Here is a 21,758-nt window from a genome sequence, read left to right as displayed (position 1 = left end):
TGATCATCCTGTAGGCTTCCCCTTGTTGGTGAAATTGTGCTTCTTCAGGGGATAAAAGAATAGTTCAATTTGATTAACATTGCAAGGGTAAAAATGTAATGCTAGCAGAGTTGTGCTTCTGGAAAATGAGATCAGTCATGCTTGTATACACTCCTCTCTTTGTAGCTAGCTAATCTAATTTGATCTTGACATTTCAGAGGATTTTTTGTATAGAAGATGGTGCTTGCAGACTAAAATGTATCCCAAGGGAAAGGTTTAAAGTAATGCTAAGCTAAAATTTAACTAAACAATTTTGTAAAGTCTTTTGGGAAATAAAACTTCAAAATAATTTCAAGTCACAGAACATTCGGTTTGACCATTTCTTTGAATATAAAATACAATAGGATCAATGAGGTCATTAACATGTGATCCTCTACTTGAAAGTTTCTGCTTGGCACTAGTTCTCAAACTTGTCCAGCAGATCACTGTTCTTGCTTTATAGGAGATTTTCTGTTAATAATATGCCATGCTGCAGGTTTGAACTTGGTTCAGTTCTGGGTGTCCGCAATGAAATAGAAGCTTTACATAGATGTGACCTTTTAACGTATGTGTAAGAAGGGGTTCACTGTCTGCCATTTAACATTCTAGATGTTTTTCTTGTGTCTCATTTAAAGGTTTTTAACAGCATACCTGCAAGATGCATATCAGTAATGAGCTAAAAGGTTGAAGAGAATTACGAGCTCACAAGCGTTGATTAAGTTGTGTAATACACATTGGAAACTAAAACAGAATTTGCTGCTGCTAGGGTTTTGAATGCACAACTTTAAACCAAATGAAGCTAACAATAAGTAGTTTCAAATTGATTAACAAACAAGGTAACTCCTCTTCAACCATTTAGCAACAACTAATAGTAACAGGTAATGTGAAGTTGTTTTTGTGTACTCTGGTTTGATTTTGAACCTGATCTTGAATATTGTTTGAACACATTTTGGTTCAGTGTAATGCCATATTGAAATATGGAAATACATTGGCTTGGATATTATAACCAGTAATTTAAGAATAGTGCTAGCAGTTAATCAAAGACTACACACCCAGCTTTCTGCCTCATATGGAAGTTGTTAGAGACTTTTCAGTGCTTTTAGTCTCTTTGTAGGGAAGTTGTTGCATATCTGTAGATGGAAAACAACATTGCATCTTCCAGCTAACAAACTGAAGAATCCCAAATCTATCATTCTAAAGGAGTAAGATATCACACTTGTGTTTTCAGAGCTTTTGGCAATAATTGTTAAAAATACAAGTGCAGGTCATAACCATTTCCACATGAAAGGGCAAGCTGAACTCTTTAACCATGTTTAATCAGTAGGTTCCCCTCCCCCCACTTCATTCTTTCCTGTTTTAACACAAAATACAGTATTTCAATGAAATTGTGGCTTATGACATGTTTCCATGGCTGAGTGGTGTGATAGCTGGCTTTAGCTGTCACATGTACTTGGTGATGACTAACTCTTAATTCCTACTGTTAAGTACAAAACTTTTTTTAAATAGTGTGTGGCAAAGTTTAGAAAATCTCTAAGCCCTAAACTGAAATACAAGCAAACTGCTTTTGACATGCAGTATTCCTTTTATAAATTAAAATGCTTACTTGCTCATTGCTTGTCCAATTTGGCATGGGTAAGGGAAGTAATTGCTTTCTTGATTTTTGAACTCATCAGTCTTGAACCATAAGCTTTCGTATCACAATATTTCAAAACTCAACATGGACCTGAAATTTGCAAACAGCTTCCTATTCTTGCTCTATTAAAATTAATCCCATAACTTAACCTAGCAGAACACGATAGATTTTTGGCTGCAGCCAACCCCAGCTGTTTGACATTATGAACTTGAGATGCCAAATTGTTCTGTCAAAAGAATTGCTCTTGAACCAAGTTCTCTACTCATTACCACAGAATACTACCTGCTGAACTAGAAGCTGAATCATTGTTTTTACATTTCATTTACACAGCCCATATTAAACTCTAATTTAAAGTTGTCGTTTATTCAGCAAGACAGCAAATCTGTTAATTTAAACAGTATATTGCACAATGAAGTCTAAGTTAAGTTCTATCAACTTTGCCTCCAACTTCCACCCTGCACTCAAATTTACCTGGTCCATTTCCGACTATTCCCTCCCCTTTCTCAATCTGTCTGTCTATCTTTGGAGACAGTCCATCTACTGATATCTTTTATAAAGCCACTGACTCACAGCTATCTGGACTATACCTCTTCCCAGCCTGTCACTTAAAGCCATCCCCTTCTCTCATTCATCCATCTCCACCACATCTGCTGTCAGGATGAGGCTTTTCATTCCAGAACAACTGAGATGTTGTCGTCCTCTTTCAAAAAAAAAAGGGCTTCTCTTCCTCCACCATCAATGCTGCCTTCACCCGCATCTCTTCCATTTCCCACACACCTGCCTTCACCCCATCCTCACGACACCACACCAGTGATAGGGTTCCTCTTGTCCTCATCTACCACCCGCTAGCCTCCACATCTATCATACAAGTCTCCAAAATGCCTGCCATTTCCAAACAGGATTCCACCACCAAGCATGTCTTTTCCTCCCCCCCCCCCCACCCGTTTCTACTTTCTACTGGGATCACTCCCTACAAGGCTCCCTTGTCCAATCGTTCCTCCCCACTGATCTCCCTCCTGGCACTTACCTTTGCAAGCAGAACAAGTGCTACACCTGCCCCTACACCTCCTCTCTCACTACCATTCAGGGCCCCAAACAGTCCTTCCAGGTGAGGCGACACTTCACCTGTGAGTCTTTTGGAGTCATCTACTGTATCCGGAGCTCCCAGTGTGGCCTCCTGTGTATCGGTGAGACCCAATGTAGATCGGGAGACTGCTTCACCAAGCACCTACACTCTGTCCACCAGAAAAAGATTTTCCGGTGGCCACCTATTTCAGTACTACTCCCCATTCCCTTTCTGATGTGTCAGGACATGGCCTTCTCTGCTGCTACGATGAGGGCACATTCAGGTTGGCGGAGCAATAACCCCCACCCTCGCCATTCCCCATTCCTGTTTCCCTCTCGCCTTATCTCCTTATCTGTTCATCACCTCCCTCTGGTGCTCATCCTTCCCTTTCTTCCATGGTCTCCTGTCCTTTCCTGTCAGATTTCCCCTTTTCCAGTACCTTACTCTTTCACCAATCAACTTCCCAGCTCTTTACTTCACTGCTCCCCGCACCTTCTTACTGTCTTCTCCCCTTCCTTTCCAGTCCTGTTGAAGGGTCTCGGCCTGAAACGTTGATTGTACTCTTTTCCATAGATGCTGCTTGTCCTGCTGAGTTCCTCCAGCATTTTATATGTGTGTGTGTTGCTTTATGTTTAATGTTGGTCTTTGTGAAGTGGATTTGTCGCTGGCTTCCGCTCATGGTACTACTTTAGCAGGCCGTATGTCTTTTATCTTCAAACTCTGAAGTGGGTTAAAGATCTAAAACAGTCGCATTACTGACATTTTGATTCTCATACTTTGAGTTGAGATCTTTCATTACTTACTCCATTACCAAAACATCTACACTGCACAAATTGCTAACAGCACTCTACAGGTTCATCATCTCTGCATGCCTTTATGTAACATTTTAGTGGTTGGGGTTATAACTTAAAACTCATTGGTTGCCTGCAGGACTTTCCGCTGTTCAAAAGCAGGCAGCAATGGCTTTCTTTTCCATGAACTTTGTTCTATCAAGGACTTTTCCTTCCTCGGAGGAAACTAAGGCAAGTTAAGAAACCCTGTCTTGCTCTGGCCATTTTGGATGCTCTAGGTGCATCTGAACCTTTTTAGTATGTGGTTGCATTAGTCCTATCATTCATTACAATGAAGCAAAGAGTCAAGCAGGTAGCCAGTGAGACTATGCTGTATTGTTCTACGTGTCTTGTAAAAGTGCAATGAAGTGTTTGCGATTCACCTCCAGGAGTCAGGTTTAAAAGTTAATCAACCCGTGTCGTTTGCTGTGCGGCTGAATGGTGCTAAGGGTTTGATTGATGCCAAAGTCCATAGTCCATCTGGGGCAGTGGAGGATACGCATGTCTCGCAGATAGAGCCAGGTAAGCCATTGTGAACTGCTCTTGATTACTTTTGCATGGGGTCTACTTCTGTTCTTCTCTCCAGTGCTGAGCCCCTTGCCTTCACAGCCCACTCCCCGTGGTAGTGCTGTGGGGGGGAGGATGGGAAGGTTGGATAAGGGGTGAAAACATAGCACATGGTTCTCAACTACTGCCAAGGCTATGACACCACCCCTGTGTACTTGGAGGTATAATATTAGCCAGAATATTGAACGCTTGAGCTTGATTTTTGACTGTTTTACTTGGAAGCCAAGTATGGCTGTATACCTTTTTCATGCTGTTTCATGCAATGTAAATTTTATGGAGCATGTGTTGAGTTCCTCTATATAGTGTTTGCCTCTGGAATATAAACATTGGTCACGTTGCTAAATGTTTGGTTTAAAAATTCAGTTCTTAATGGTCTTTGTTACAGACAAGTATGCTATTCGATTCCTCCCTCACGAGAATGGTGTTCATTCTATTGACGTCAAATTCAATGGGAAGCACATCACAGGCAGTCCATTCAAGGTTCGAGTTGGTGAACCTGGGCAGGCAGGAGATCCGGGTCTAGTTACAGCTTATGGATCAGGTCTTGAACGAGGAAGCACCGGTAAGACACTGATGCTGGTACATGTGCAGAAATGTCTTGTACCTTTTTGCTTTTTTTGTCTTTGGTCTGGTATATACTATTGTGAAATGCAGTACTTTTTTGGCAGTAAAATAATGCTATTTCTTTGTACTTGGATCAGAGTGCACAGCTGTAAAGGTGGTACAGTGTTAGAGTACACTTGTGGACAATTAGTAAACTTTAAACCAAATTATGACCAAACTTCTTCTGTCATCTCAGTGTCAGTGAATGACACATCAACAGGAGCACATATTCATTCACAATGAAGGCTGCTTTTTAACAAAACTTGAAGCTTCAAGCAGTAAAGTTCATTGTCATTATTCGGGGTATTAGGCTCAGTGGAGGAACATGCTTAAATGAGCACGTACAATCACTGATGTCATCTCCCTTCTCAGTACATTTATCAAGACTTTCACTCCAGAAATTCTTCCAACAATCTCACTTTCAATCCGGAGGCTTGAGCATAAGTCTAGTCTAACCTGAATCCCTTTTGAATTGCAGGCTCCATCTGCCTACTTGGGCAGTCAAAAATCACACACAGCTCTACGTAGGAGAAGAGCAAATTTATTCACAGTGTACTAGGGTATCATTAACTTGATCAATGTCAGTAAATCTTCTGGCAGCTCACATTGTCCATGGAGCACTGTTGCTTCCAGTTCTTACACTATATTTCTGAAAGTGGCTGTTGAAAACACACAGGAAAAAAAATTGAGCTCATGAATGGTCCAGTATCAATATATTGTAATTGCCTCAATTAAGGAAGTTTTACATCTGAAACTTCACTCTCCCATGCTGTGTAAAAAATTTTAATATTAACAAATTTGCAATAATCAGTCTTTGCTGAACAGTGGTCAGGATATTAGACCAATTACAGTATGTTTTAATCAAATTGGTATACAATTGAAAGCTTTCAGATATTTTGCAGCAGATATTTATAAAATAATCCATTAAGCACTTTAAACAAATGTCAAGCTTTCAACTTTATTTTCTACTGAATTCCATCTGTTTCCTCCCCCCAACACCAACCATCTGTGGTGCTTCAGAAACTATAAACTTGTTCTGTATTGAGCCATGTTATTCTATTTTTTGTCCCCTTTTTAAAAGGAGCCCTTTCTTTCATTTCTTTAACCCAGACTGAATTTGTACCTGGAGGGGAACCTGCTGCCACACAGTTCCCTATAAATTAACTACTAACGGCTTCAGTATTCCCTCGAAGAAATAAGGCTGTGACTCATTGGGGGGGAAATGGCAAGATGCTGATCCAAGATTTTCTTTTGCAATGTGAGCATTGATTATTTTGCCTCCTGCCATTCACTCTTTGCTATTGCCTTATTCTCTATTCATACTTTGGTTTTGCATAAATAGCTCCAGTCTTCTAAACAGGAAAGTATCTTGACGCTGATTAATTACTGGGAAAGAACCATATATGGGAAGCCAAGGTATAGCTCTCTCAGGGAAGAAAAATATTTGCAAAGTTGGGAACTTTGTAGCTTTAACTGCCCTATATTTTATGTGAGGTATTTTAAAGATTTTTATCATAATAGTTCAGTCCATTGTCCAGCCTGGACTCCACAGGGTTTAAAATTGCACAGGATCCCCTCGATATTAATTTTCACTTTCTGCATGGAGGTTTCCTGGCAGATCTGAACAAGTTTAACATTATTCTATCAATAGTCTGATTGCTGTTTCTACTTTAAAATGGAACTCTGATTGCAATTCATTTGCCCTCTGGTTAACACATTTGCTAGATGGGTTTCAGCCAGAGAGTTACCACATCTATGTCAGTTTACACACACAATGCTGGAGGAACTCAGCAGGCCAGGCAGCATCAATGGTGGTGGGGGGGGCGGGGATTGGTGAAGTACAGTCGACATAGCGGGCCGAGACCCTTGTTTATCTATGTCAGTATTTTCTTGATAGATGAAGGCAGAGCTACGTCTACTTTGACCTGGTGTCTGCTCTCCCAAATGGACATGCATGCCCTTCCAGAGAGCAGTAGGGAGGGTATAATGCCAATACTGTCATGCCCAGTGTTGGTGTCTCAATCAAAATTGCTCTTGTGGGATTTGCATCTTGCAGGTTTACTGCTGTTCCCTACACTTTGGCATTACTCTGTCAGGCTATCCTGAAAATAATGTGAAAGGTCCTTGCACTTAAACAGTTTTCATCTCATTAGTACACTTCTTCAGTTGTTTATCCACCCTGGCCAGGTTTCTCTGCTTGCTTTTTCTTCTTGTGTCTTAAATTGAATAATTAGAGTGGAAATTTAGTGTGTACCTCAAACAGGATTAAAATTGTTTTTTTTCTGGAGTCGCTTGGGAATTGCATCGAATTATACGGGATCCACAGCACTAAAATAGATCATTGATCCATTGTTCTCTGCTGAAACCCTATACTCAAGCTCCCAGGTTCACAAACTTTACAACTACCGCCCTTCCCTATAGAAACTCTAGCCTCCCTTTTCAATACATCAGGGTTGTGATTTAGCAGAGAGTTTTACAATCTTGCTGCCCCCCCCACCACCCCCATCGTTATTTTTCTATCGGTTCTCAAATTGTATATTTGAGTTTTTGTTCCAGACTTTTTCCTCCTAAAAGCATTTTTTTCAAACCAATAAATCTTAATTTTTAATGTTACTGAGTCACCACTGGCCTTTGAGCAGATTGAAGTTTATTCCAGGTGAATTTATTTATACTCATTGTTGCATTCTCACTATTGGCAAAGTTGTATTTTTCTGTGCTTGCTGTGTCTATCTTTCACGTATATTTGTAGCTCAGAACTTAAGTTGCCAATTGTGATCTCTAACTAGGGTACCATACAGTAAATCAGAGACACAAGGTTCTGTAAATGCTGGAAATACTGAGCAACATACACAAAATGCTGGAGGAACTCAGAGGGTCAGGCAGCATCTATGGAGAGAAATGAACAGTCAACATTTTGGGCCAGGTCCCTTCTTCAGGATCTGATTATGAGTCCTGATAAAGGGTCTTGGCCAAAACATCAACTGTTTATTTCGCTCCATAATTGCTGCCTATTGTGCTGAGTTCCTCCAGCATTTTGTATGGTGCCATAGAATAACATTTTCTCTACTTTGGAAATGAATCCTCTGTGCTTCACATTATTGCCTGACCAAACTGCTTCCCTGGTCCTCCTGCAAATGAATTGTCATGGACTGTTTGCTGTGAACCGATGTATTTGTATAGCACATGATGCAGAGTGCCAAATTTGGTTTGCAATCAGTCATGATATGGTCACTTAGTAATATGCCTGGGGCCTCATCTGTATGGTTGATTAAGGATTAGATACTGGCTAAAATGGTAAGTAAAATCTTTATCTGAGCCATTGACTGTGTGTTTCTCTATCTTAGAAGATTCTCCGTCGTTGGTATTGGCAAATTAGTATTTTAAATTTCAGTAATAAACTGTCTAGAATAGAACAGTACAGCCCAGGAAGAGGCCATTCAGCCCACCATGTTGTGCCAAACCAATTAAATTAGTAATCAAATTGACAACTAAACCAATCCCCTCTGCAGAACAATGTCCATATCCTTGAGTTTCCTCACATTCATGTGCCTATATAAACACCTGTTGAGTGTCTAATGTATTTGTGTAACTGCCTTTGGTACCATCACCACCTTTTTTTAAAAAAAAATATATATATATGCCCCTCGCATCTCATTTGAAATTACCCTTTTGACCTTAAGTGCATGCCCTGTGGTATTGGATATCTCAGCCCTGGGAAAAAGATATTGTCTGTCTATCTATGCCTCTCTGAAATAATCCTCTATCAGATCTTCTCTCAGCCTCTACCACTCCAGAGAAAACAACCCCAGTTTGTACATGCCCTCTAATCCAGGCATCATCCAGATAAACCTCTTCTGCACCCTCTCCAAAGCCTCGACATCTTTCTTATAATGGGGTGGCCAGAACTGTAGGCAATACTCCAGATCAGGGATTCCCAAACTGGAATCCACAGACCTCTCAGTGAATGGTAGGGGTCCATGGCATAAATAAATGTTGGGAACCCCTACTCCAGATGCGGCCTAACTAGAGTTTTATAAAGCTGCAACGTAACTTCCTGACTTTGGAACTCAATGCCTCGACTAATAAAGGCGAGCATGCCATATGCCACCTTAATCACCCGATCAACCTGTGTAGACACTTCCAGGGAGCTATGAACTTGGACCCTGAGTTCCCTCTGTTCATCAACGCTTAAGGTTCTTGCCCTTAACAATGTACTGTCTCTTCACATATGACCTACCAAGATGCAACACTTCAAATTTGACCAGGTTAAACTCTGTCTGCCATTTCTCCACCTGTATCTACACCCATATTCTCCACCCATATGTTCTCTGAGTTTGTGGTGGCCAGTGCTATGTTCTACGAGTCTGTGGTGGCCAGTGCTATCATGCTTGCTGTTGTGTGCTGGGGCAGCAGTCTGAGGGTAGCAGACACGAACAGAATCAACAAGCTCATTCGTAAGGCCAGTGATGTTGTGGGGATGGAACTGGACTCTCTGACGGTGGTGTCTGAAAAGAGGATGCTGTCCAAGTTGCATGCCATCTTGGACAATGTCTCCCATCCACTACATAATGTACTGGTTGGGCACAGGAGTTCATTCAGCCAGAGACTCATTCCACTGAGATGCAACACAGCGTCATAGGAAGTCATTCCTGCCTGTGACCATCAAACTTTACAACTCCTCCCTTGGAGGGTCAGACACCCTGAGCCAATAGGCTGGTCCTGGACTTATTTCATAATTTACTGGCATAATTTACATATTACTATTTAACTATTTATGGTTCTATTACTAGTTATTATTTATGGTGCAACTGTAACAAAAACCAATTTCCCCCGGGATCAATAAAGTATGACTATGACCATCTGCAACTGATTTATATCCTACTGTATTCTCTGCCAGTCTTCTACAAACAGCAGAGGTCCCAGTGCAGATTCCTGCAGATCTCCAACTAGAATAAGTCCCTTTGACCACTACCCTCTGTCTTCTATGGGGCAAGCCAGTTCTGAATCCAAATGGCTAATTCACCGTTGATCCCATGCGTCTTAATCTTCTGGATATGCCTCCCATGGGGGACCTCGTCAAGCGCCTTACTAAAACCCATGTAGACAACATCCACAGCCCTACCTTTATCAATCACATTCGCCACCTCACCAAACAATTCAATCAAATTCGTCAGACACAACTTGCCCCACACAAAGCCACTCTGGCTCTCTCCAATTACGCCATGGTTTTCCAAATGCTCATAAATCCTCTCCCTAAGAATTCTCTCCAGTAACTTCACTACCACTGATGTGAGGTTCGCTGTTCTGTAATTTCCGGAATTATCTCTGGTTCCCTTCTTGAATAATGGAGCTACATTAGCTACTCGCTAGTCCTCCAGGACATTGCCTGTGGCTAGAGAGGACACAAAGATACTGTGAAGGCCCCAGCAGTCTCTTCACTTCCCCTCGCAATTACCTGGTGAATATCCCATCAGGCCCTGCGGACTTATCCAGCTTAATACTCTTTAAGAGACCCAGCACTATCTCCTCCTTTACCTCAATGTTCAGCGTATCAATACGCTCTGGACTAATCTCTCTGTCCTCCACGTCCTGCTCCATGATGTAAAGTACTTATTAAGGACCTTGTACACATCCTCTACATCCAAGAAAATATTTCCCCCTCCCTTCTTTATACTTAAGTGGTCCTACCCTCTCCCTAGTTATCCTCTTGCTCTTGATGTATGTATAGAATGCCTTGGGATTGTCTTTAATCCTACTTGCCAAGAACTTTCCATGGCCCCTCCTGGCTTTCATAATCCCCTTGAGTGATTTTCTGACTGCTTTATAATTCTCAAAAATTCTGTTTGATTTTAGCTTCTTAAATTCATCACCTCTCTCGACATCCAAGGTTCTCTTACCTTGCCAGCCTTGTCCTTCTGACTGGAACGTGCCTGTCCTGTGCTCAGTGCAGTTGATCTTTAAAGACACTCCACATGTCCACAATCAGCTGTTCCCAATTTATTCCGCAGTTCCAGCTCTCATAATTTTGAGCTGCTCCCATTTAATACTCTCCTGCAAGGTCCATACTTGATCTTATCTATAGTTGTGGTCACTGTTCCCCAACTGCTCACCCATTGAAAGGTCGGTCACCTGGTCAGGCTCATTACCCAACACCAGGTCCAGTACAATGCCTCCTCTTGTTGGACTATCTACATATTGATTTTTTTTTTAAACTGTACTGAATGCACTTAACAAATTCTGTCCCACCTAAATCTCTTGCTCTAGGTATTTCCCAGTTAATATTAGGGAGGTTGAAGTGTCCCATGATGGCAACCCTATTGTTTCTATACCTTTCCTTAATCTGCCCACGTATCTGTTCTTCAATGTTCCTGTGGCTATTGTTGGGTCTGCAGTACAATCCCATCAGCGTGATTGCACTCTTCCCATGTTTGAGCTCCAGCCATGTAGACTCAGTGGATGAGCCCTCCATTCTGTCCCTTCTGAGTGCAGCTGTGATGTTGTCCCCAAATGGTAGTTCAGCTCCCCCACCTCTTTTACCTCCCCCCTCTTGTCTTTTCTAAAACATAAAAACCCTGGGACATTAAGCACCCATTGCTGTCCCCCTCTCAACCAAGTCTTCACAATGGCCACAACATCATAGTTCCATGTACTGATCCATGCTGTATGTTCATCACCTTTACCTATAATGCTCCTAGCATTAAAATACACACACTTCAAAACTATTCACCCTATCGAATCTATTACTTTGCTCCTGCCTGTTTTTACTGGCACTGTGATATACCTCCTGTCCATCCCTCCCTTTCTGACCTAGACCTAGTGCGCGAGTTCCAAACCCCCCCACCGAACTAGTTTAAACCCTTCTGAGTAGCACCGGCAAGCTTCCTGGTCAGGATATTGGTTCTCTTCTAGTTTAGGTGCCAACTGTCCTCTTGTACAGCCATCCCCCACCCCCTCAAAGTCATTTTTTTTTTTAGCAATTGTATATAAACTGGCAGCCATTCAAATTTGGATGCTAGTTGTTTACAGATCACCTTGATTTTGTATATATGTATCAAAAACAGCAGCTGGCTTGAAGGCTAAAGCATTTTGCACTTTGTAGCCATCTTTGCCCTGACCCTCTGACTTATCGCTGGAAAACAGATTGTTGTTCCCATGAGTAAACTGATAGTGTAGCTTCCTATCTAGTGATTGGTTCAGCTCAATCAAGAAGCATTGTATAGTTGTTTATAAACGTTAGAGTTCAGAGCTGACAGAACAAAAGAGCTTTAGAGTGACACAAAGCCACTTTGAATTTTTAAAGCTATTTTTCTGAGAGCATCAGCATCTACAGCTGAGGCTTTGAATTGCTTTTTATCTTTAAAGACTATTTCTGATTGTTAGAAATCTAATGCCACACAGTAATATGGGGATATTTGACTATGTTTCAAAACTGCTGTACTTTGTAACTCACTTAAAAGATTGAAAGCTGCATGTCACTTGTAAATCTTAAAATTGCTGTACAATTAGCTTGAAGCTGGTGAGCAGTTTGGTGTTGACAAAGCTTCCAAAGCGTAAATTTGTTTTAAATGACCTTTTGCAAAAGTTATTGTTTGTTGTTAAGTTAAATTGAACTGCCCACACTTGTTGGCCTGTGTTGTCAACAGGAAATCCGTGCTAGTGTCCCTCTTGGGAGCGGAAATGGGATGGAGACCAGATGGAGCCTTTTCCTGTTGCAATTGTAATGAATCTTATGTATTATTGAATTAGATTATCAAGCTAACATGTGTTTCAGGACCACAGTGAAGGCAAACTTCTCTTTTTAATTTAAAACCAAGACAGCTATGAAGATTCATGCTAATTTTTGCACACATACACTAATGTACTTTATGCATCAGTGTTAGTAGTATAATAGTTAGGGTGCATTACTCGTAAACTATAGGCGTGGTTTGGATGGAACTTGGATTGTGCTACCGAGAGGAGGCCACGTTCTTGGTCTTTAACAAATCACATACTCTGATTATAGGTGTCCAGTCTGAATTTATTGTTAAAACTGCCAATGCCAGCCCAGGCTCACTTACAGTCGCGATCGATGGGCCATCAAAGGTGAAAATGGAATGTCAAGAGTGCCCTGAAGGATATAAGGTCCTATATACGCCAATGGCACCAGGGGACTACCAAATTGGAATTAAATATGGTGGACCGTACCATATTGTGGGTAGTCCTTTCAAGGCAAAAGTAACAGGTAATGAAACCAGGACATGAGACATTTGTCAAACCAGTTGGCTCCCAAGCATTCTACATTGGATTTACTGGCAATGATACATGTATGTTATCTCAACTCTTCTATGAGCATGGCCTAATAGCATGGTTTGTGTGAATGGAGCGTGTTGTCCCAGGACTCTTCTGGGGGGTGGGTGGAAAAGAAGTACTTTGATTTCAAGTTTCTTAGAACAGATTTGTCATTTTAAAAACCGTTCGTTTTGAAAGAAGTGTTTTATAGTTAACTAACTCACTGAAACTGGTCAGTAATTTATTGTTCAGCTGAGTTAAGAGCCAAGAGGGACCTCTGTGTTGGTTTAGTGTGTGTGTGTGTTTTTTTTTTCTCTCCGTACCATTGCCATTACAGTGTTCTAGTGATCTCATTTGAACCATAGTTTACAATTGTGAAACCTAGAGCACTGTTTATATTATATTATATATAATATTAATAACTTGTTTATAGTGCATTTTTCATACAAATGATGTGACGAAACGGTATTTGTTATCAATATTAGATGGGATATGAGTATTATTGTTTTTGAATTTCATAGCTGAGACCTTTGAGGTGGTCCATCCAAGGTAAAGGCTTCAGATAAATGGGAAAAGCGAAGGAACATAGAAATCTACAGCACATTACAGGCCCTTTAGCCCACAATGTTGTGCCAACCATGTAACCTACTCTAGACACTGCCTACAATTTCCCTACTGCGTAGCCCTCTATTTGTTTAAACTCCATGTACCTGTCCAAGAGTCTCTTGGAAGACCCTATTGTATCCGCCTCTACCACCATAGGTGGCAGTGCATTCCACGCACCCACCACTCTGTATGGAAAAACTGCCTCTGACATCCTCCTGTACCTACTTCCAAGCACCTTAAAACTATGGCCCCTTGTGTCAGCCATTTCAGCCCTGGGGAAAAAGTCTCTGGCTATCTACACGATCAATTATCCACACGATGCACACATCTTGTACACCTCTGTCAGGTCGCCTCGCATCCTCCGTCGCTCCATGGAGCGACGGCCAAGTTCACTCAACCTATTCTCACAAGGCATGCTCCCCAATCCAGCAAACATCCCTGTAAATCTCCTCTGCACTGTCTATAGTATTGGCATTCTAATCAGGTGACCAGAACTGAACACAGTACTCCAAGTGGGGTCTAACTAAGGTCTTATAGCTACAACATTACCTCACGGCTCTTGAACTCAATCCCACAGTTGATGAAGGCCAACACACCATATGCCTTCTTAACAGTATTGTCAATCCGTGCAGCAGCTCTGAGTGTCCTATGGACACAGACCCCAAGATCTCGCTGATCCTCTACACTGCCAAGAGTCTTGCCATTAATATTATATTCTGTCTTCAAATTTGACTTATCAAAGAGAACCACTTCACACTTGTCTGGGTAAGCAGCGTAGGGTTCCTCAGTGAAGATTGCCCTCATTAACTCGTATATCCCCTTTGATATTGTTCAGGGGGTGTACTTTCAGGAGCTAGCAGCAGTAGTTACGTGTCTGGCTTGGTGACTTGTTTTAAGGCCCAGATGGAAAGTGTACAATAGTATTAGGAGACTCAATAGAGAGGAGGACAGACTGGGGATTTTGTGACTGCAGAAGCGGAGCCAGGGTGGTGTATTGTCTCCTGGGTACCAGAGTCAAGGATATTCTCTGACTAGCTACAGAATGTTCCTGAGGGGGAAGGTGAATGGCCAGCTGTTGTTGTACATATTGGTTCAAATGACGTGGTTAAAACCAGGGTTGAGGTCCAACAGACTGAGTAGAGGGATTTGAGAAAGAAGTTAAGAAACGAGATCTGGAGGATCGTGATCTCCAGATTATGTCTGGGGCCATGTGCTTGTGCAGTCAGAAATGGAAATTATACCAGGTGAATTTGTGGCTGGTGCAGGGGAAGAAGGATTCAAATTCTTGCACCATTAAGGTCTCCTCTGGGGTAGTGATAATGTGTACAAGAGGCACTGGTTATAATTGAACCACAAAGGTACAAATATCCTCTCAGGAAAGTTTGCTAGTGCTACGTGGGGGAGGGGGATGTAAACTAGACTGGTGTAGCCCCCCTGGCACTGCAAGCCTCAGAGTCGCTCAACTTGCTGTCGTCTAGGGGAACCAGCCCTCGGCCCCACCAAACTGGGTAATTAAGTTTGTGTGGATGCTGTGTGATATACCCACCCCGCCAAATAACAGACAATACACCATATACGATTAAATGAATTACTGTTTATAGATATTACTGGAACTATAATTAATAGAGATAAAATATAAAAGGAAAATAAAAGGCGCCACACTTATCAAAGTTCAATCTCTTTGTGTACAAACAGTTGGAGCTCTAGTAACGATCCTCTCTTCACCATTTGATCCCCTCTGACTGCGTGGGACCACCCACAGTGGCCGACCAGATGCTCCACACAAGTCTATCTTCATCTCCTCTCCTTGCTGAAAACCCTGGACCTCGGACTCCGGCTCGGGGTCCATCCCGTCGGCCCACTCACAGCATCCTGTCTGCTCTCTCTGTCTCCATCGCGCCTTCTGCCCAAAAACCCGCGCATCACAATAGCTTACAGACACACAAGGAAGAATAACATCTATCCCAATTGGTTCGTTTGCTCTCTTATCGATAACGTAACCCAAACAAGCTGCTAGCCGGAGAACTTTCTCAGCAGTTAACATAACAAAGAAGCCATTTTAATTAGCCAATGCAGTAACATAAAAGAAGAAACCCCTTACACTAGCATAGGGTGGGACTCTGACAACTTGTTCTTAGTCAGAGAGTACGTATGTCTAGTTATTATAATCTACTTTTGAAAGACTAAATGGTCTATTTTTACATTCCTTTCTAGGTCCTCGGCTAGTAAGTGGTGGCAGTCCACATGAAAGCTCCTCCATTATACTAGAATCTGTGACGAAATCAACAACCGTCAACTCGTACAGCAGTCTTCCCAGGTTTTCCTCTGACAGCAGCAAGGTGGTCTCCAGTGGGTCAGGTCTCACCACTGCAACTGTCGGCCAGAAGAGCTGCTTTTCAGTGGATTGCAGCAGAGCAGGTAACCTTGCAATATAACACTACTAAACCAGTACAGTTCTCTGTGCACTTAGCTGTTGGGATTTTTCAAATATTTGGTAAGGTCCAGGATTGTTCTGCGTTCAGTTTACTCTTGTAAATAATTAGCCTGAAAATCTTTCTGGTTATGTTTAGTTTAAGATTTGAATAGAATGAACTCTTGCAGCATTTATACTCAAAGCTAATGTTCATTCAACTGAACATTAACTCTAAATAACTGGGTTTAATAACTAGCCTAATTAATACACCACTGCCTTTAGACTATCCCCTTGGCTTTGTCTCACTGGTATTGAAACGGTCATAACAACATTTTTTATAGATTAAGCCAGCTTCATCCAATAAAGTACTGAAGCAGATTCTTCAAACACTGGAAAAACTAAATTATGTGAAATTAGATTCGTATAATTTGGCTTGGCTGTTAATTGAAGGCTGAAGCTTTGATTTTGCTAGGGACGCAGGAGAATGTAAGTGGTTTAGATGAGTTCTTGATGGTGAAAATGGGTTGCTTTGGTACTTTGAGTCTAAATAGGAATACTAAATGAAAGTTTAGATGGAAAATTTCAGATCCTGGGGACTCAAAGCTGAAGGCAATAGAGTCAACACTCAGGAGGTTTTGTGATTTCAGGTGGCCAAAGTGCACAGATTTGTATGCAGTAGGAAAGGTGAAGGATAGAGAGGTGGGAGAGAAATCCATAAAAGGATTAGTCAGTTGCTGAGCATAGGAGTGGATCCTTTGGTTCATTTTATTGTATGTTGTCTATCTGAGCAATTCCCATTTTGTCCACATCTTTCTGAACCTTTTCCTATCCCTGTACATGTTTAAATGTTAAAGACTACCAAGCTGCCAAGATAGGAGAGGAAACTCACTATCAGTTCCTCTGGTATCTCATCACACACATCCACCTCTTGTGGGTGCTGGGGGGAGCTTACCCCTTTAAGTCCCCTTTATATCTTTCCCCTCACCTTAAACTTGTGCCCTTTTAGTTTTAGATTTTCTTAACCTGGGGTGGGGTGGGGGGGTGGGGGAGAGAAATTGACTATACAGCTTAAATGGCCCTCATGGCTTTAAATACCTCCTGAAAGTTCCTGCTCAGCCTCCTGCATCCTACCCTGTATGGAAAATAGTCCCAGCCTGTCCAGCTTCTCCTCATAACTCAAGCCCTGCTGTCCTCGGAACATCCTTAAGAATCTTTTCTGCATCCTTGTGGTTTAATGGCATCTTTCCCAAAGCTGGGCAACCAGAACAGCACACAGGACACCCAAGTGTCCACTCAACTGGGCAACCAGAAAAGCTCACAGTGCACCCAAGGGTGCGCTCAACAACTTGTACAGTTGTAACGTGACATCTCAGCTCTTGTACTCCGTGCCTTGACTGATGAAGGCATGTGCACCAAATACTGGCCTCACCACCCTGTCTCTACTTCCACGGAACTATGTACCTGTAACCCAGGTCTCTCTGTTCTATAACACTTCAGGCCTCAACCACATACTGTGCAAGTCCTGCCCTGGTTTAACATGTCAAAGTGCAATATCTTTCATTTGTTTGGGTTAAATTCTATCTGACATTCTTTGGCCCACTTACCCATTTGATTTAGATGGCTGTTGAAATCTTTACCTACTCAGCCACCAATTTTTGTTGTCCACAAACTTAACCATGCCAGCTCCATTCTTATGCAAGTCGTTGATATTGACGTGGACCCACCATGGATCTCTGTGCCATATCACTGGTCACAGGCCTTCAACCTGAAAAGCATCCCACCACTAACACCCACTGTCTCCTTGTGTCAAGTTAAATTTGTATCCAGTTGGCCCATTTACCTCGATCCCCTGTGATCTAATCTTCCAGACCGGCCTTCTTGGTGAGACCTTGTCAAAGGACATGTCAAAGTCCATATAGATATGGTCCAGTCAGTCCTCTGTCACCTTTTCAATAAAAATAAAACCTCATTTAAACTTGAGACACTATTTACCACTCACAAAACCATGCTGACTATCCTTGGTCCTTGCCTTTCCAAATGCTGGTAGATCATTTCCCTTAGAATCCCCTCCAGTAACTTTCTCATCATTGAAGTAGCTCCCACCTCCTTAAATAAGGTATAATATTTTCCACCCTCTAGTCATCTGGTGCCTCATTTGTGGTTAAAGTTACAGATATCTTTGCCAGGGCCTCTGCAATTTCTTCCCTACCTTTCTACAATGTCCTAGTTTAACTTAGTCAGACCTTGGGGATTCATCTACCTTAATATGCCTTAAGCCTGCCAGCACCTCCCTTGTAATGCAAGCATGATCTCAAAACATTACTATTCGTTTCTCTTAAATCGTTAGCTTCCATGACCTCAGTAACTACAAATGAAAAATATCCATTTAAGTATTTGCACATCTCCTGTGGTTCCGCGAGTAAATGACTACATCGATAAAGGGGTCTATTCTTTCCCTAGTTGCCCCTTTTCTCTTATTATCCTTGTTAAACCAGGGAGAAAAAATCCAAGTCTGATTAACAGCAAATGTGGTGAATAAGCCAATTAATTTTTGGAACATTCAACACCTAGCAAAGCAGATTTTGCATGATGTCACTCAGAGAAGTGAGTCAAGATTTAGAAACCAGACAATAATTTAGAGGAAAAAGTGCACAGATCGGGTGAGGGAGAACAGATCTGGACTATACTGTGGAAATAAAGATTATTCTCTGGGCCTCTGATCTGAGAAATTCATTGTCACCCACTCTTCTGTAACATCGACTAGCAGTGGGTGTTCTCTTGGATATTTGGCACTCTGCCATGCATGCTCTTTAAAGAGGAGTGTGAGTGAGCAGCATTATGGAATGTGATCATTGCTCACGCTTCAGTAACTTATCCAAACTCGTGGAATGGTATTTAGTTGAAAGTATATGCAAGTGAACTTAAAGGTGAAGGACCTGCTTTCTTCACATTGTTTCACCACTAAGAAATGCTACATTTGATTTGCGAGTTTTAATAGCTTTTAATTTGAACTGTTCTCAAGCTGGCAGAGGTTTTAAGTTGCACTGGTGGTTTTTTTGCTCTTAGGTCAGCAGTTTATTTAGTCCTGATGAAAATTGCCTTAATGGCAGGACAGGAATGGATAAAATACAAATGCGTAAAGCAAGTTTTAAACTTTGAAATTTAAGATTTGCTGCTGCCCTCTGTATTTCTGCCTGTTTTCTTTGATGTTTGGTCATTTTAACTGTACTAGTTAGATTGAAATATGGCTGTGCACTGTTTCTTTGGAATAGCCAGGACCAATATGATATTAATTTAGCTTTATGGGTTGGGATGCGGTTTGGAATCTTTGTAAATGGAATGAAGGGAACTTTTAGCTTTTTATCTCCAAGTGAGCATGTTGAGGATCGGGCAGTACAACCAACAGAGCTGCCGACTTGGCTTCCGTGACGCAGGTTCAATACTGACTGTCTTTGTGCATGTGTTCACTACACCTGCACGGGTTTCCACTCTGTCCTGGGGGTTGGTAGGTGAGAGGAGAATCTGTTGAGATTTTGTGCTGATGGGGAGAGAATAGAAATGGGTGTTGAAGATCTGCCTGGATTTGATGAGCCAAGGGGGCCTCTTTCTCTGCTGTCTGGCTCCATAAGAACAATTATGATCACAACATTGTAAGAAATTAATAACCTCTGTCAATGTTCCTCCTGAGATTGATTTTGCTTAAGTTCTGTTCCAAGAGTTATATCCTTTAATTTGAACATGTGGTAATATAATTTGTACTGAATAAGTGTACTGGAAACTGGTATTTGTAACCTTATTGGTAACTTCCTCTCCTAGGCTCAAATATACTTCTGGTTGGTGTGCATGGACCCACTATTCCATGTGAAGAGGTATCTGTGAAGCACATTGGAAGTGAGCAATATAATGTTGCCTACATGGTGAAGGAGAAGGGGAACTATACACTGGTTGTGAAATGGGGCGATGAGCATATTCCAGGAAGCCCATTCCATATCACAGTTCCTTAGGCTTGCTCTCCAACTTGGCTGCTTCAAATGAGATGCTTCAATTCAGTAAAAGCTTTCAGAGGACATTTGCAATTGCATGACAACTTCAGCTGCAAAATGGACATCTCTTTTTCAAATGCTGTTGAACCAGCAATGTCAAAGAATGGATTGGGTGATGGCTCGAATGTCATAGTTATATGTAGAAACTGAAGATTGTATGAATTATATATAAATAAGAACTTAAACAGACGATTGTAAAACTGGATTATTATAACAGGATTTTTGCCTTCAGTAGCTTGGCTGAAGTCATAGTTGCTTGGGTTTAGGTGGGCTTAAGCACTATCATAAAATAAGAAACTCCCATTCTCAATGCCTTATTTCTTGTAGAGGATAGATTCTAATACATTCACTCAATATAATGACACTGGAACCAGATATGCTACTGGTCCAATGGTTTGGTGGGTGGCGGTGTGGGAGAAACTTTTCTGGTTATGGGGAAGGAGGCATTCTTTTAATTTTAAGAGGAATATGCAAACTGCTTAAAAGATTTCTACAATGCATTGTCTAACCAGTGCAGATGAACTCTGGCCTCTTTTTAAAAAAAAATCAATCTGCATATGTGTCCATATATAAATTCAGAGCTTAAGTAATTTACTGGTGGGGAAATACTTGCTGCTGTGTTCATTCCAACCCATGTTCTGTCTGTTGCATGTTTTATGCATGCTTTGTAATTTGAGTGGAGGACAGAGTGGAATAAGAATGCAGAGAAGACAATAGTTTAGAGCACATTACATCTGGTCCTACCTCTGTTAAAGCCAGTGCTGCTTTGATGATGGATAAATTGAAGATAACAAGCAAAGTTGACTACCTTCCTAATTTTTCCAGTTTTTCTGTGTCTCGCTGATCAGAGTGTTTCCATTTTAAATCTATTTGGGTTTGTTATTTCAGTGAAAATTAACTTTGTGCTTGAGGTTCAATGTTGTTTACCTAATTCTCGTGCATATTTGAGTAAAACCGGATAATTAATTGTACAATTGAACATTTTTGTATTATCTGTGATTAGAAGCTACTAAATTGCACAACTGTCTTTTAAAACTGTACTTAGAATCTATTTATACTCTGGCCATAATGAATATTGTTTTTTCCCTGTTGGAGCTATCTTTGTAATTGAATATTGTATTCTGAGTAGGGATGGTTGTCACTCTTGCAGTGCTTTGTGCCTTAATGTGAAAAGCTTAATGTAACTAGCAACTGACAAACTTCAATAAAGGCGTAATTTTCAACTGTTTTGAAATCTTCTGTAGTTACTAGTTGGAGATTTGAGTCAATCTGTTAATAAATCTCCAGTTTTCTGAAACGTGCAGACATGTCTGTTCAAGATTCATTTTTGTGGTTGCTCTGAGTTGCTTAGCAACAAAACATGACCCCAATGCAATCATAACTAGAAACTCATTTACTTATCACCCACTTAATACTAAAACTCCCAATTCAGTGCTCCTAAAAACAAAACAGCTAAAATATTGTACCCATCCTTCCAATTGGATTTTTGACTTTTCAGTGATTCAAGTTCATAGCAGCATGTACAAGATTATTACCACATTTGGGCAGTATCTTCTGATTTGTCCCATGGTGCTATCCTCATGAAAAGAACCTGACTCATCCTATTCAAGTCCAGTTAGGAAATTTTTTTTTTAGATTATGAAGACACGCAGTCCTCTTTTATTGTCATTTAGTAATGCATGTATTAAGAAATGATACAATATTTTGTCCG

General features: G+C 41.2%; 1 protein-coding gene across 7 annotated transcripts in view; it reads left to right on the top strand.

The window, feature by feature from the left end:
* flnbl (filamin B, like) overlaps positions 1–21,270 on the top strand; it is a 177,240-nt gene extending 155,970 nt beyond the window's left edge. For 6 of the 7 annotated variants that reach the window (XM_063068023.1, XM_063068022.1, XM_063068019.1 and 3 more), the window contains 5 exons: positions 3,937–4,069; positions 4,500–4,676; positions 12,720–12,938; positions 15,806–16,009; positions 19,821–21,270. In XM_063068023.1, coding sequence (XP_062924093.1) covers positions 3,937–4,069; positions 4,500–4,676; positions 12,720–12,938; positions 15,806–16,009; positions 19,821–20,008 — 921 coding nt within the window. In that variant the 3' untranslated portion in view covers positions 20,009–21,270. The remainder of the gene's footprint in view (positions 1–3,936; positions 4,070–4,499; positions 4,677–12,719; positions 12,939–15,805; positions 16,010–19,820) is intronic. The other variant, XM_063068024.1, reaches the window with a different exon arrangement.
* Positions 21,271–21,758: the final 488 nt, after the last annotated feature.

This window comes from Mobula hypostoma, chromosome 15 (assembly GCF_963921235.1).
Source record: "Mobula hypostoma chromosome 15, sMobHyp1.1, whole genome shotgun sequence".
Taxonomy (NCBI): Eukaryota; Metazoa; Chordata; class Chondrichthyes; order Myliobatiformes; family Myliobatidae; genus Mobula; species Mobula hypostoma.
This window is presented reverse-complemented; position numbering and strand designations above follow the sequence as displayed.